The 16,905-nt window shown below is 44.6% G+C and overlaps 1 protein-coding gene across 1 annotated transcript in view; it reads right to left on the bottom strand.

Annotated features, from left to right (window-relative positions):
- Positions 1-16,905, bottom strand: part of mthfd1l (methylenetetrahydrofolate dehydrogenase (NADP+ dependent) 1 like) — a 189,319-nt gene that overhangs the window by 119,568 nt on the left and 52,846 nt on the right. The window contains exons 8-14 of the mRNA XM_033026140.1: positions 16,549-16,651; positions 10,928-11,025; positions 7,710-7,807; positions 6,859-7,032; positions 4,677-4,813; positions 2,717-2,763; positions 196-303 (exon numbers count right to left, since the gene is read on the bottom strand). Coding sequence (XP_032882031.1) covers positions 196-303; positions 2,717-2,763; positions 4,677-4,813; positions 6,859-7,032; positions 7,710-7,807; positions 10,928-11,025; positions 16,549-16,651 — 765 coding nt within the window. The remainder of the gene's footprint in view (positions 1-195; positions 304-2,716; positions 2,764-4,676; positions 4,814-6,858; positions 7,033-7,709; positions 7,808-10,927; positions 11,026-16,548; positions 16,652-16,905) is intronic.

Genomic DNA, 16,905 nt, shown 5'->3' with positions numbered 1-16,905 from the left:
TGTTTTGCTGATACAACGTGGAAATAATAAATAGAATGCTTTGTGAAGGATGACACCAGATTGTGCTGTATTTACAGCTTAGTTTCTAAATAAATTATATCTGAAAGAAAAAGAGGGAATGAGAAAAAGGATGCAATAAAAAAGAAAAATGTTAAGCTTCCAGAAGAAACACCAGCCTGCAAGTAGACAGCTCACCTGGTCTGATTGAGCAGCTTCATGCAACATCCTGGCATCAATAGCTGCAGCCAACAAGTTATTGGCTGCTGTAATGGCATGAATGTCCCCAGTTAAGTGAAGGTTGAACTACAATGTAAAATAGAAACAATTGATCAAGACATACTTAAAGCACAAATGCATAAGGCCAAATGTACCATTACTGGTGCAATAAACTAACTTTCCTTTGACATTTTGCTGATTCAGTTTTGGCTCTGCACTTAGCTCATAGATTGAATTCCATCAACGGCAAAAAACACGCTGTATTAAAGAACCCATGGCAAACCTTTTCTCTGCCAACTCCTCCCTGCTGAAAGTGAGGAATAATGTGGAATATGCTAACTCTTGGAACTTCTGAAGCACATGATACTAATTTTTTCATTTAGTTTAGGGATACAGAGTGGAAACAGGCCCTTCGGCCCACCAAATCCACACACCGACCAGTAATCCCCGTACACTAGCCTTATCCTACACACTAGGGACAATGTACCATTTTTACTGAAGCCAATTAAACAACAAGCGTGTATGTCTTTGGAGTGCGGGAGGAAACCGGAGCTCCCGGGGAAAACCCACGCTGTCATAGAAACATAGAAACATAGAAAAATACGTGCAGGAGTAGGCCATTCGGCCCTTCGAGCCTGCACCGCCATTCAATATGATCATGGCTGATCATCCAACTCAGTATCCTGTACCTGCTTTCTCTCCATATCCCCTGATCCCTTTAGCCACAAGGGCCACATCTAACTCCCTCTTAAATATTGCCAATGAACTGGCCACAACTACATTATGTGGCAGAGAATTCCAGAGATTCACCACTCTCTGTGTAAAAAATGTTTTTCTCATCTCAGTCCTAAAAGATTTCCCCTTTATCCTTAAACTGTGACCCCTTGTCCTGGACTTCCCCAACATCGGGAACAATCTTCCTGCATCTAGCCTGTCCAACCCCTTAAGAATGTTTTAAGTTTCTATAAGATCCCCCCTCAATCTTCTAAATTCTAGCGAGTACAAGCCAAGTCTATCCAGTCTTTCTTCATATGAAAGTCCTGACATCCCAGGAATCAGTCTGGTGAACCTTCTCTGTACTCCCTCTATGGCAAGAATGTCTTTCCTCAGATTAGGAGACCAAAACTGTACGCAATACTCCAGGTGTGGTCTCACCAAGACCCTGGACAACTGCAGTAGAACCTCCCTGCTTCTATACTCAAATCCTTTTGCTATGAATGCTAACATACCATTCCCTTTCTTTACTGCCTGCTGCACCTGCATGCCTACTTTTAATGACTGGTGTACCATGACACCCAGGTCTCGTTACATCTCCCCTTTTCCTAATCGGCCACCATTCAGGTAATAGTCTACTTTCCTGTTTTTGCCACCAAAGTGGATAACCTCACATTTATCCACATTATACTGCATCTGCCATGCATTTGCCCACTCACCCAACTTATCCAAGTCACCTTGCAGCCTCCTAGCATCCTCCTCGCAGCTAACACTGCCCCCCAGCTTCGTGTAATCCGCAAACTTCGAGATGTTGCATTCAATTCCCTCTTCCAAATCATTAATATATGTTGTAAATAGCTGGGGTCCCAGCACTGAGCCTTGCGGTACCCCACTAGTCACTGCCTGCCATTCTGAAATGGACCCGTTAACTCCTACTCTTAGCTTCCTGTCTGACAGCCAGTTCTCTATCCACATCAATACTGAACCCCCAATACCGCGTGCTTTAAGTTTGTATACTAATCTCTTATGTGGGACCTTGTCGAAAGCCTTCTGAAAGTCCAGATATAACACATCCACTGGTTCTCCCTTATCCACTCTACTAGTTACCTCCTCGAAAAATTCTATAAGATTCGTCAGACATGATTTACCTTTCATAAATCCATGCTGACTTTGTCCAATGATTTCACGGAGAGAACATATACACTCCCTACAGACAACACCCATCATCATCATCATCATCGTTGAAAACATCAACGGGCACGGTGTCTTACAAGGCTATGAAAGACAGTGATCGCAGCTTCTACTGAAGTGTGGATGGCCGTTGGCTCGCTAGGAGCTCATCCGCCCTTTGACAGGTCTTGTTTTAGGCCCCTATGTGGGTCCACAGCCACAACACTGGCAAACCAGGTGGGGGAGACGGTTTATTCGCCGACCTTCCGACAATAGAGCAGGTGGCACGGGATTACATGGTACCCGTGGCAGTGGGAACTCCCCCCAACCTGACCTGAACAGCAGCCATAGTCAAGATCAAACCAGGGTCTGGCGCTGTAGGGCCGCAACTCTACCGCTGCACCACCCATTCATTCAAAGGGAGAGGAAGGATATGTCTGTCAGAGAAGATGGCGGGAAGAAGCTTTGTTGAGCAGAAACAGCAGTGCGTGTCAAACCATTCACTTATTTTCTTGTGAGTTCTATCTGATTAAAAGCAAATCCATCAATGTTCAAGTTTCTTGCAATTTAAGAAGACAGTAAGGCACTCAAAATGGTTAAGCATCAGACTTCTCACCTCCTCCATGGGGATGACCTGAGAATATCCACCTCCTGCAGCTCCACCTGCCGAGAGACAATCACTGGTTACATTGAACTGCAATATATAGACTTCATTCTGCTCACTATTTACATTGGAATATATCCATCACTGAAGCCGAGATTTAATGATGCAGAAAACATCATTTTATGTAATGTATTGGTTATCATCCTCCATATAACTATACATGTGTGTGCGTGCGTGCGTGTTCACATCTTCGTGGGTTCGATCCCGACTACGGGTGCTGTACCGAGTACGTACATTCTCCCTGTGACCACATGGGTTTTCTCCGGGCGCTCTGGTTGCCTCCCACACTCCAAAGATGTAGAGGTTTGTCGATTAATTGGTTTCAGTAAAAATGGAAAATTGTCCTTAGTTCGTAGGATAGTGCTAGCGTACGGGGTGATAGCTGGTCGCGCAGACTTGGTGAGCCGAAAGGCCCGTTTCCACACTATATCTCTAAAGTCTAATAATACGGTAATCAATTTATAGGCAGCAACTTCCCAAAAGCAGAACCAAAACGCAATGCATTTAATGGTGCTGATTGAATGATATCCACAGGTAAGGCCAGTGGGCAGACAACCTGCTGATATTATCACGAGGTATTACGTCAAGCCAAAGGAGCTGGTGGATACTCAGTTTAACACTGCGACTGAAGGACAGCAGCTACAATAATACAGACAGGTTCATGGATAGGAAAGCTTTAGAGGGATATAGGGCAAACATAGGCAAATGGGACTAGCTTAGATGGGGCACCTTGGTCGGCATGAACGAGTAAGGCTGAAGGGCCTTTTTCCGTGCTGTGGAATCTGTGGAATTCACTGCTACAGAAGGCTGCGGAGACTGTCATGGATAATTTTAAATCGGAGATTGACAGATTTTTTGATTAGTAAAGGGCCTGTCCCACGAGCATGCGACCTGCATGCGGAAAGCGCAACCAAACCGGAAGTGTGGGCTGCGCGGAGGTCGAGTGATACCCGTACAGGGCCGGTCCCACCTGCATGCGGCGAGCACGACCAAACCAGAAGCGGGGGCTTTAGGGTGTTAGCGATAATAGAGCGAAGGCAGGAGAATGGGGTTGAGAGGGGAAGATAAGATCAAACATGATTGAATGGCGGAGTAGACTTGATGGGCTGAATGGCCTTATTCTGCTGCTAGAACGTATGAACGTGACTCTAATAATACATACAGCAGTGATTAGCTTGATGTAGGACTGGAGTCTATAACCAACTGACTCAAGCCCGAGTAGACCAGAAACCAACAACTGAACAAATTGGACCATGTAGAGAGAGTGACCTTGAATTTATTTTTGGGAATAATATGGGGGGGACAAAGTAAATTTGGGAAGAATCAGTACTACAATCAGATTCTCGTGATACAAGTTTGCTCAGGTACTATTAAGGTGGCATTTAAACTGCACAGTGTTATCCAGATATGATCATTGTGTTTTGGGTGTTATGACCCTTGTAATTTAACTGAATATTTATTTGTTGTGTTGTTGCGTTTAGTTCAGTTTAGTTTACGATACAGCACGCAAACAGGCCCTTCAGCCCACCCAGTCCGCGCTGACCAGCGTGCTCCCTACACTAACACTATCCTACACACCAGGGATAATTTATCAACTTTTACCAAAGCCAATTGGTAAACCTGTATGTCTTTGGAGTGTGGGAGGAAACCGGAGCACCCGGGAAAGCCCACACGGCCATGGGGAGAACATACAAACTCCGTACAGACAGCACCAGTAGTCAGGATCGAACCCAGGTCTGTAAGGCAGCAACTCTACCGCTGCGCCACCGTGCCACCCATTTGCAGCAAGCAAGAATTTAATTGTTCCGGTCCATCTGCATATGACAATCAAACAATCGTGACAATTTCGCTCTTTGTCCAATGAATAAAAATTGCTCAGCTATTTAGCATGCAGTTACCGTAAGTTGATTACCTTTAACACCAAATGTTGGCCCCTGTGATGGCTGCCTCACACAAGCAAATGCATTAATGCCCAGATGAGCACCCAGTGCTTGAACCAATCCAATAGTCACTGTACTCTTTCCCTCTCCCAGAGGAGTCGGTGTAATTCTGGAGACAAATGAAGTTGAGAAATTAATCGTAGTGCAATTGCTCAATTTGAACAGTCTATCCCATAGACTCATGCACACAAATCGCCCAATGAAAATAATTGCCGGCCTAAGAGCTTTAATACACAAAACCATTACTCCAATTAATTTGCGCATAAAATTCTAGATTAAGATTTTGGTGATGAACTAAAGGACCAATACATAGTCATCTCTCCGGTGATGGATATGCATTTTTCGGGTCACAGTATTAGAACTGTTGCCTCAGGAGATCCCATGATCTGGCAACATCCATTGACGTTGACCTTTTTGGTCGAGACCCTTCATCTAGCTTACATTAAGGGTCTCGACCTAAAACGTTGACTCTCCACTTCCCTCAACAGATACTGCCTGACCAGCAAGTTCCTCCAATTACTCTCCTTTGTTTTTGCTTGCTTTCGATTCCAGCATCTAAAGTCTCTTAAATCACCCAGCTCCCGTGACCTCGGTTCAATCCTGATCTCTGATGCAGTCTGCGTGAAGTTTGCATGTTCTCCCTGGATCCAAATGCTGCGATTTTTTTTCCCAGAACCTAAAGATATGTAGATTGGTAGGTTAACTGGCCGCTGTAAATTGGCCCAGGGAGGAGGGATAAGCACTGTAATGGACACTGGGAAAACTCCTGCTATTCACTGAGCAGATGTAGCCAGGGCAAACTGTGCCTTGGTTTACAGTCATACGGCACAGAAATGGGCTCTTTGGCTCACTCGCTCTGTGCCAACCAGTGAACACTAATTCACATCTATCCAATAGTATTTTCCCCACATCCCCTAAATAGCCCTCGGATCCTACACACAGCCACAGGCCAGGGCAATCACAGTGGTCACGTAGTCTATCAACTTCTTGCCAATGCCCTATATTACTGGGGGATAATCCCTCTATTTATCAGTTCCATTTCTTCATTGATAAACATTAATCGCCTTACCAACCCAGATCTCTCTGCACCTTGTGTCTCCATTTAGCTTTTCCATTTTCTTCCTTCCACCCTTAAAATGGACAATTTCACCTTTCCTTGTTTTGCCCCATTCATCGGATCTTTGCCCACTCACGTAACCTATCCCTTATACCCTCCTCACAACTTTCTACTGATCCGTTTCATCAGCAAATCTTTGGCATCACTCGTCCAAATCATTTCAATAAATTGTAAAATATAAAGCTGTGGCTCCAGCATCCATTCATCCCGTACATAATCCTGCCAGAGAGGTTTACCAAATGTATATAAAATTCACAACAAAGAAACAGGCTGTTTAGCCCAAATAGACTTTGCCTATACTCATCATCAGCACAAATCCTTTTCTGCCTTAACTTCAATGACCACTATCAGCATGTCCTTATACTCTTTACACAGATATGTTGTTTCCCTCGGTGCTATTCACCATAGCTTCAGTACTCTGTTAACAGAAGTTTGTGGCGTCAGCCTATACACGGGCCACTTATGGTCGAACCCTCGTCAGGAGGTATGAGGGCGGGCACGTGACGTCATGGGCTAGAGGGAGTGTCCTGCTACTTAAGGTTTTCTCACCTCGAGACCTTAGGACTCAACAGGTAGCTGAGCCCGAGAGAACCACATCGTTCAGCTACAGCAGCAATGTTAATATAGTTAGCGCACCAACCTAACGTGTCGAATACACGACTGTTTGATCCGGACTGACGTCTCCACGTTTATTCACCACGTTTGGTGCCGCTACAAGTTTACCCTTTATTCTTAATTGGATGCTAGTGATCATATTTACCACCTCTAGTTACAAAGAGTTACATAGAGTCACTATTGACAAAATAGCTACCTTCTGGGCTTCAAACTTTGATTTTATAGATTTGGACACGCTTGTAATTGGGAATTTTCTCAGTATAAGCCTTTTCAGAGTGTCTCACAATACTCTACATGGTTACTGCGACATCCCTTTCCAAAAAGTAACAACTTAAATATGGCAATATAATACTGAAACAAGAAATGCCAGAAAATGTTTTAAAGAAGTTAATGAACAAAAAAAGCAAATAAAAAGTTCCTACCCAGCAACCAGTACATATTTTCCTTCTTCTTGGTTCTTCAATCTGTCCAAGAGAGACAGTTTGACTTTTGCTTTGTTCCTTCCATAGGATTCTATTTCAGTTGGATGTAGCCCAATTTCTTTGGCGAGGAGGCTGATCGGTTTTGGAGTCTGTGCACTGGAGATCTCGATGTCACTGAAAATGTTTGAACACGGGATTCAGATCAGTAAACGAGTTCCAATTTGTACCACAAAAATGCACCCTTAGAAACAAGTGCTTCCAATCTCAGTGTCATCCACAGCAAAACTGTTAGGCCCAGCAAGGGTGGGCACGGTGCTGCAGCGGTAGAGTTGCTGCCTCACAGCGCCAGAGACCCGGGTTCGATCTGACTACGGGTGCTGTCTGAATGGAGTTTTTACGTTCTCCCCGAGACCTGCGTGGGTTTCCTCCGGGATTTCCGGTTTCCTCCCACACTCCAATGGTACAGGTTTGTAGGTCAATTGGCTTGATATCATTGTAAATTATCCCTGGTGTGTACAGGATAGTGCAAGTATGTAGGGGTCGCTGGTCGGCGCAGACTCTGTGGGCCAAAGGGCCTGTTTCTGCCCCCCCCCCACCCCACCCCACACCCCACCACACCACACCACAAATAACATAACCTTCCAAGCTGCATTGGAGCTTTGGAACCAGGATACCAGCAATTGATGAAGTAGATGGTACCGGTCATCTGGTGAACAAGGGATAGAACCATTGGGATTCCCAAATGGTCAGTCGCTGATTATAACAGTTTAATTGTATTAAGGCATGGGGTCTGAAAATCCAATTAAAGCAAACCACCACACTCAAGGAAAGTTAGGTTTTGATAAGTTTACCTGGGGACAGGTGAGATGGTGTGTAACCTGAGGAGTTGAATATTCCATCTCTTGTGCTGTTGCTGTTTCAACCACCGGGTACTGCTTTCCACTGTGTTCTAAAGGAAAAACACATCAAGAAAATGAGATGATGTTCACAGATTATACACCCAGCAAGTGCCTGACAATTCAGCTGATACGTATGTGTACAAAAGAACTGCAGATGCTGGTTTACACCAAAGATAGACGCAAAGTGCTGGATAGACACAAAACTCATGCGGGTCACGCAGTGGAATAGGTGACGTTTCGGGTCAAAATCCTTCAGACTGAGTGCCTGGGGGGGGGGGGGGGGGGGCAAGAGGGAAACTAGAGGTATGAAAAAGTACAGAACAAAGCAGAGGTGACACCTATGACCAAGGAAAGATGGAACCCATAATGGACCATTGTTGGCTGTGGAAGAGGTGATAATGAAAAGATATATGGATGCAAACAGTGGAAATGGCAAGATGACTAGGGTGGGGGAGCAGCGGAGACAGGTGAAATGCCGCGATTAGAGAAATCAACACATACTGCTGGGTTGTAAACTGCCCAGACGAAATACGAGGTGCTGTTCCTCCAATTTGCTTGGGGCCTCACAGTGGAGGAGGCCCAGGACAGAAAGGTCATAGGAATGGTTAAATGTGCTTGCGGTTCCTGGAGGTTGCAGGTAGTGGAAGCAGGTAGGGAGACTGACAAAAACCTCCGGGAACCGCACGGAAACCTTGGGTGGGGCGCAAAGTCTCCAGAGGTTTCCGTTCAGGTTTCCTAAGTGGGACAGGGGCATTAGTTTACACTTTTGAAAAGGTTAAGTGTCTTCTTGAAATGGCATGCACCGAGGACAACCTATCACTGTAGACTATGTTAATATAAACCCAACATATTTGAGGTGCCTTTGGATGCTGCATTAAGATTTAACTGAGCTAAAAGTGTAGGAGTCCAAAACGCATGCACAATAAAGCAATTTTGAAAAGGATCTTTCGGAGGAAAGTAACAAGAGACAAAAGGAAGCATTGGGAGAGAATTGGCTGCAGTAGCAGATTGGGGTAGCATTACTTTGGGAATTTGGGATGCATAAATGGAGATGTTTAGGGGCACAGAACTTTGGAGAGCTTGAAGCCTAGAGGGTATGTGTAGCTATGTTTGAAAATGATGACAAATTTCAAATGAGTGCATTTCATTCAGGTTCTAATGACAGGTCATTGAGTGCTGGGATGATGGATGGACTTTCATGTCGAGTGCCCTCCTCCATTTTAGAACAGGATAAAGGAAAGAGCACAGGAATGCAGGTGCAAATGAATGCAGAAACTACGAATGGTTGGTGACAACTGGCAGTAGCCAACATCAATGTCACTGAAAACATAGAAACATAGAAAATAGGTGCAGGAGTAGGCCATTCGGCCCTTCGAGCCTGCACCGCCATTCAATATGATCATGGCTGATCATCCAACTCAGTATCCCGTACCTGCCTTCTCTCCATACCCCCTGATCCCTTTAGCCACAAGGGCCACATCTAACTCCCTCTTAAATATAGCTAATGAACTGGCCTCAACTACCTTCTGTGGCAGAGAGTTCCAGAGATTCACCACTCTCTGTGTGAAAAATGTTTTTCTCATCTCGGTCCTAAAGGATTTCCCCTCTATCCTTAAGCTGTGACCCCTTGTCCTGGACTTCCCCAACATCGGGAACAATCTTCCTGCATCTAGCCTGTCCAACCCCTTAAGAATTTTGCAAGTTTCTATAAGATCCCCCCTCAATCTCCTAAATTCTAGCGAGTACAAGCCGAGTCTATCCAGTCTTTCTTCATATGAAAGTCCTGACATCCCAGGAATCAGTCTGGTGAACCTTCTCTGCACTCCCTCTATGGCAATAATGTCCTTCCTCAGATTTGGAGACAAAAACTGTACGCAATTCTCGAGGTGTGGTCTCACCAACACCCTGTACAACTGCAGTAGAACCTCCCTGCTCCTATACTCAAATCCTTTTGCTATGAATGCTAACATACCATTCGCTTTCTTCACTGCCTGCTGCACCTGCATGCCTACTTTCAATGACTGGTGTACCATGACACCCAGGTCTCATTGCATCTCCCCTTTTCCTAATCGGCCAACATTTAGATAAAAGTCTGCTTTCCTGTTTTTGCCACCAAAGTGGATAACCTCACATTTATCCACAAAAGAAAGACAAAAAGCACTGCAATAACTCAACAGGTTAGGCAGCATCCCTAGAGAACATGGATAGGTGACGTTTTGGGTCGGGATCCTCTTCAGACCGAGCCCAGATGGGGGAAAGTGGAGGAACAGCAAATATTCCATTTGGATAGCTTACAACCCCACCAAGTAAACCTTTGAATTCTCCCCCCCCCCCCACCTCTTTTTTTTATCTCCCCCTCTCTTCCATGTGACCCACTTGGACCTTCACTTTTCATTCCTTCCCCTTGCTGCACGATTAGCAACTCTTCAATCCTTCCGCTTCATGCCTTATTTTAATCCCTGGCATTTGTCCAACCATCTGCCCATCAGGAAGCCTGCTCATCCTGGCTTTGTCCCTTTGCCCAGCTTCTCCTCTCCTCTAGCTTTCTTCTCCTCTCCCCCCCCCCCGGGGGTCACCACCACCGTAATTAATTGAAGAATTAAGAGATGCTGTCTGACCAACGGAATTATTCCAGCAATCTGTGTTTTTCTTTTTTAGTCTACAGCCAAACTAACTCCCAGGCAGATAGCAAAGTTAATGGTTGGCAGTTTTGTTACTGATCCTCAATTAGAATCTTTTGTCCAGAATCCCAATATTTTGTGACCAAAGGTGATAACAAAGAAAGCCCAGGCCAATTTCACTTCATGCTTTCCCTTTAATAATAAATAGCCAAGTCCAAAATTGGACAAAGATACTTTATAATATAAGGTAGACAGACAGTGCTGAAGTAACTCAGTAGGTCAGGCAGCATCTCTAGAGAAAAAGGATTGGTGACGTTTCGGGTCCAGACCATTCTTCAGACTGAGCTACTCCAGCACTTTGTGTCTACCTTCGGTAAAAACCAGCATCTGCAGTTCTTTCCTACACGCACCTGATAAGAGATTCAGCAAGTATATGCCTCACATTAATGGAGAATGACCTTCAGGCTCATGTCTCCTGCTCGTGGAATAATAAAATAGAATTCAGCAAAGAGGCTTCCTCAGGGGATGAGCAAACAAACTTTTTCCTACCTTGATCTGCATAGCTACTGTCAGGAGTCCAATTTCATCGTGCGATGGTCCAGGATCTTTGTGCTGGAAATCTTGGCAGCCAGACCTCGAGCTAAAGGCTGTATGTAACGAAACACAGAACAGTTCTTTCCAGCATCTGCAGTTCCTTCTTAAACACAGAACAGTTCTACATAGATACATAGAAAATAGCTACAGGAGGAGGCCATTTGGCGTTTCGAGCCTGATCAGCCACATTCATTATGATCATGGCTGATTATCCACAATCAGTAACCCGTGCCTGCCTTATCCCCACATCCCTTGATTCCGCTAGCCCCTAGAGCTCTATCTAACTCTTTTTTTAAATTTATCCAGTGAATTGGCCTCTGCTGTCTTCTGTGGCAGAGAATTCCACAAATTCACAACTCTCTGGGTGAAAGTATTTTCTCATCTCAGTTTTAAATGGCCTCTCCTTTATTCTTAGACTGTGGCCCCAGGTTCTGGACTCCCCCATGATTGGGTTCCTGACAGTCTTCAACTGAATCAAGTGAAATGAATCAAATCTAACTTTAGAACGTTAAGCCAGCAGGACAGTGGCTCTGACGCTACACACTGAAAATTACTAAGACAAAACGTACGAGCCAGCAAACATTCAGATCTATTGATTTCAAGTTTCTTTAAATATCAGTCTTGGGCCTCGTTTGCAGAGTGTTTGAGGTAGAGGCAGAATTTCACCAAGGGCAGCACAGTGGCGCAGCAGTAGAGCTGCTGCCTCACAGCGCCAGAGGCCAATTTTCGATCCTCACTATGGGTGCTGTCTATGCGGAGTTTGCACGTTCTCTTTGTGACCGAGTGGGTTTTCTCCGGGTGCCCCAGCTTCCTCCAACATCCCAAAGATGTACAGGCTTGTACGTGACTTTGGTTCTGTAAATTGCCCAAAACACACAAATATAACATAACGAAAGTTGGATAACGGAACTCGTATACGGGTGATCAATGGGCAGTGTGGATTCGGTGGACTTGCTTTGACTTGTATATCTCTAAAGAACCATAAATAATAATTTGCGTTTACACAAAGCCTTTCACAAGCACAACATCCCATTTGTCATTTTCCCCCAGCTAACAATGATCTATTCTACATTTTCTTTGAGCTTCATGACCTCCCAAATCATCCACTGTCTGCACTGGGTGTTGTCTTTTCAATGTTCTCCATGTAATCACACCTGGACCATGACCCAAGAGGTCCCCATGACTCTGGGAATGTTACCTATTTTCCCGTGCACAGGCTGTGTAATTAGAGTCTCTGCTCTCTGGGAGTTGTTCTCGTGGTAGACACTGGCATTGATTTAAAATGCAAAGTGCTGGAGTAACTCAGCGGGTCAGGCAGCATCTGTGCAAGGAATGGATAGGCGATGTTTCAGTTTTGGACCCTTTCAGCTTTAGAGATGCAGCTTGAAAATAGGCTCTTCAGTTCACGCTGACCTTCACACTAGTTCTATGTCATCCGACTTACTCATCCACTCCCTGCACAGTGGGGACAATTTACAGGGGCCAATTAACCTACAAACCCACACGTCTTTGACCCAGAGGAAACCCATGTGGTCACTAAAGATGGTGGCTCATTTCATCATGGTCTGCCTTTGTTCATAGGGACTCCTGACATATGTGAAACAGTCTGTGCTTTACAAAGTCTTGTGCATAATTATGTTTGGAGAGTGCTGTTGTGTAGCTAGGACAAGTTTGTAAAGGACCTTCACGTTTTGCAAATGTTAAGTGTAAGGCCTGTCCTCATCAACGAGCCGACAATAACTAGGGGTTTAGTTTTCATGTGTGTCATCTGCACAGTGAAGCTGCCCTGATCTCGTTTTTGTAGTGGCGGAAATGCAAGCGAACTTTCACATTTGATCCTGACCGATGATTATCCTTCAGTCGGTATTACTAAAAGGAATATTCTGGTCACTGTTTTCTCTGCACAGTTGGTGTGCAAATATCCTGTCTGCTTGCAGTACTGTAAGTGACTGAACCCTGGGATGTTTATTAAAAAGCCAAGTGTTGAATGTATTGGGATTGGGATAGACACAAAATGTAATAATGACTAAAAGTTACCAGGAAAGATAGTGAAAGTGTAGTTTTGCTAGGCTTATTCATACAGGCAAGGAGAGCTATATTTAAGAGGGAGTTAGATGTGGCCCTTGTGGCTAACGGGATCAGGGGGTATGGAGAGAAGGCAGGTACAGGATACTGAGTTGGATGATCAGCCATGATCATATTGAATGGCGGTGCAGGCTCGAAGGGCCGAATGGCCTACTCCTGCACCTATTTTCTATGTTTCTATGAAGTCTCTGTGTGGCGTTTATTGGGTTTAGTCCCACATTGAACTTCATTGAACCACGGAAATAAGATTAAGGCTTTCATGTAATAGTTACATTGGTTGATTACAACATCACTCATGAGGTGCAGTTCGACAGAATGAAGAACTGTTGGGTTGATTGGATCAGACCCACTGCCACATGCCATTAAGCCAAACAGTTTATGCATTGGAAGGAGAGCTGTGAGGGTTCAGTTATCGAGGAGCATGGGTGAAGCTCAACAGACTTCGTACTGGAGTTGGGCGTTTCAATGCCAGCGGAGCAGAACAAGAGACAGCCAGCCATGTCATCTCTGGGTGCCCGCTCTACCACCCACCAAATGGAGCTCAGGCCCTGGCAGACATTGACACAGGGACAACAACCTGGCTGCTCAACACCCAGCTTGAGATCTAACTATTCCTTTGGTTTATGTTTCATTCGCAAGAAGAGAGCTATGGAGATATTTGCAGATAGTTGGCTTGATAAATTTAAGACGAGACAGAAGGAACTGAAGGTGCTGGATTACCAACACAAAGGCACAAATTGCTGAAGTAACTGAGCTGGTCAGGCAGCATCTCTGGGGAACATGGGCGTGCAATGTTTTGGGACTGAAGAACCAACCTAAAACATCATCTATCCATGTTCTCCAGAGATGCTGCCTGACCCCTGAGTTACTCCAGCACTTTGCGTCTTTTTTGATTAATGTGAGCAATCTGATTAACTGGCTAATTAACTAATTGATTGGTGCCAGCACTAACTGTATTGGTAGCTCAGGAATTCCCCAATCTCTTCAAGGCCACTGTTAAGTGGAAGTTAGCCATTCCCGTCTGTGATGGGCCTCTACTGGAAGCACAATAGAAATAAACTTAAATCCCTCCTTGTCCAGCCATCAGAGAAAAAAAAATCACAAACTTTGATAAGGTTTTCTAAGAATATGAAACTAAAGGCTTGGGAGACACAGGACATTTTCCCGGTGGCCATTTGCATCTCCTCCACCCTCCTTCCCCAGAGAGCAAAGACACAGAGGAGAGAATGGCTTCTAAGCCAAAACCTTGTAACTCCAACAAAGCCCCAAGCCACCCAGTGAGCCTCGTCTCACCACCGATGGAAGTTGCATTCCTTCTCGTTACCCCATTACAGGTAGGATTTGGAGGGGGCGCAGATGTTTACCAGAATGCTGCCTAAATTAGAAGGTAATGGATGTAAGGAGAGGTTGGATAAACTTGGTTGTTCCCTCTGGAGCATCAGTGGCTGAGTGGAGACCCGACAGAATATTAGTAACTGTAGTGCCAGTAAAGAGTTGCACTGCCAATTAGAGCTTTGTGCCATGACCATTAACCATGATCGCTCTCCAATATGTAACGTGCATGTATAGGTGGTGGAGCAATATGCTGCTGCCCGGTGGAGATGTTGTTGTGGCTGCACAGTCCATAAAATTGTCAAAACACAGCCCAGGGGAAGCCATTGATCACAATGCAGGAGCAGCAACAGCCGGGATCAACTGGGAATGACAGTGTTCCTCATTGCTCCTGCATCCCATCACTGCTGGGTTGTCAGAGCAGGAGCGCAGCGAGAGTAAAGACAGTGATGGTGAACATTACAGGCTCTGGGGGAGTTAACTGGCAAGAGTTGCTATGATGTTTTATTTTTTATGAATATTTGCTCCATTCTCTGTTGCGACACAACCGCATGCATAACTTGGCTAATTATAGTTTGGTGAAACATCTCCACATTGCAAAATATTTGCACCTCTTCCAATGCACCCTATCATTATAGAATTACTACTCTACCAAACACAAAGCTTGCATTGCAATATTTCCAGGAATTGTTCCGCTTTGGGAGATATTTAACAATCTAAATTGATATGGCAACTGCTCCGCTCAAGACATGCAAGAGCTTGCAGAATTGTGAACACACCCCGATCACATCCACTCAACCCCTGGTATAGGAAATGGTATTGTGGTATCTATCACACACACACTCATCTCCCCTCCATCTACGCCATCTTTGGGACAACAGCTACCGTAATCAAAGACCACTAGCACCTTGGTCATTTTCACTGCTTTCCATCCAGTCTGGCAGAAGATACTAAAGCTTGAAACTACATACAACCAGATACACGAACAGCTTCCCTGCTGTTATAAGACTCTTAAACAGATCTCATATGGTAGGGATGAATTCCCGATCTTCCAGTCTATGTCATTGAGGTCATTGTGCTTTTCTTATCTGCATTTTCTCTGTAGCTGTAACACTATATTCTGCATTCTATATATTTTCCCTTTTGCACTACCTGTTGCCCTCAAGTATGGTAATGATTTGCTCGAATAGCATGCAAAACAAATTCCCCACGGCATCTTGGCACAATAATATACTGTACCTACACCAGGAATGCTTTACAATGGAGGGAATGCAGTGCTGTTTGAATTTCAGATGAAATGTTAAATCAAAACCATATCCACAATATTCAACAAAGTCTATTTAACTGTGTGGAAAAGGCAAGTTAAACCTTAATATCACTTATCAATTCATCCAACGTCGTTAAAATAGATTACGTGCCCTTTATTACATTGTTGGAGCTTACTGTGCAAGTTGGGTACTGTGTTCACTGCATAACAAGGGCTGCCATTTCAAAATTCTTGCCATAGAGGGAGTACAGAGAAGGTTCACCAGACTGATTCCTGGGATGTCAGGACTTTCATATGAAGAAAGACTGGATAGACTTGGCTTGTACTCGCTAAAATTTAGAAGATTGACGGGGGATCTTATAGAAACTTACAAAATTCTTAAGGGGTTGGACAGGCTAGATGCAGGAAGATTGTTCCCGATGTTGGGGAAATCCAGAACAAGGGGTCATAGTTTAAGGATAAGGGGGAAATCTTTTAAGACCGAGGTGAGAAAAACATTTTTCACACAGAGAGTGGTGAATCTCTGGAATTCTCTGCCACAGAAGGTAGTTGAGGTCAGTTCATTGGCTATATTTAAGAGGGAGTTAGATGTGGCCCTTGTGGCTAAAGGGATTAGGGGGTATGGAGAGAAGGCAGGTACAGGATACTGAGTTGGATGATCAGCCATGATCATATTGAATGGCGGTGCAGGCTCGAAGGGCCGAATGGCCTACCCCTGCACCTAATTTCTATGTTTCTAAAATCTCCCCACTGGTTGCAAAGTGCTTTGGGGATGTCCCAGATAGTGAAAGCTGCTACATGCGTAAATGCAAGCTCGTTTCTTTACAGAACCACGTCTCGTCAACAGCATCTAAAAGAACTGATTGCTCAGCCGTTCCAACCACCCTTTTACCTGGCAAGTCATAGGCGATTATGGTTGAGTCAGCTCTCAGCCAGTCATCTTTACGGCCGTCTGGAGCGGGACTGGTCACCACCACCACATCAGTCTGATTCACCTAAACAAACATGGAGGAAAAAGCATCTTAAATCACTTGAGGGAATCAGTATAATTTGGGGGGAAAAAACCCAATAGATAGTCTTAAGAGCAGATGAATCAACATCAGACAGGTTCAGTTCATCAGATGGCTTCCTGTAGGCTGCATTTTAACAAATGTATTGATAGTTTATCCTTAGTAATAAAACAGATATGGACTTGGACACATAGATTAATACCATATACTGTAACAAGGTTTCAGGAGCAAGTTGCCCA

This window comes from Amblyraja radiata, chromosome 8 (assembly GCF_010909765.2).
Source record: "Amblyraja radiata isolate CabotCenter1 chromosome 8, sAmbRad1.1.pri, whole genome shotgun sequence".
Classification (NCBI taxonomy): Eukaryota; Metazoa; Chordata; class Chondrichthyes; order Rajiformes; family Rajidae; genus Amblyraja; species Amblyraja radiata.
This window is presented reverse-complemented; position numbering and strand designations above follow the sequence as displayed.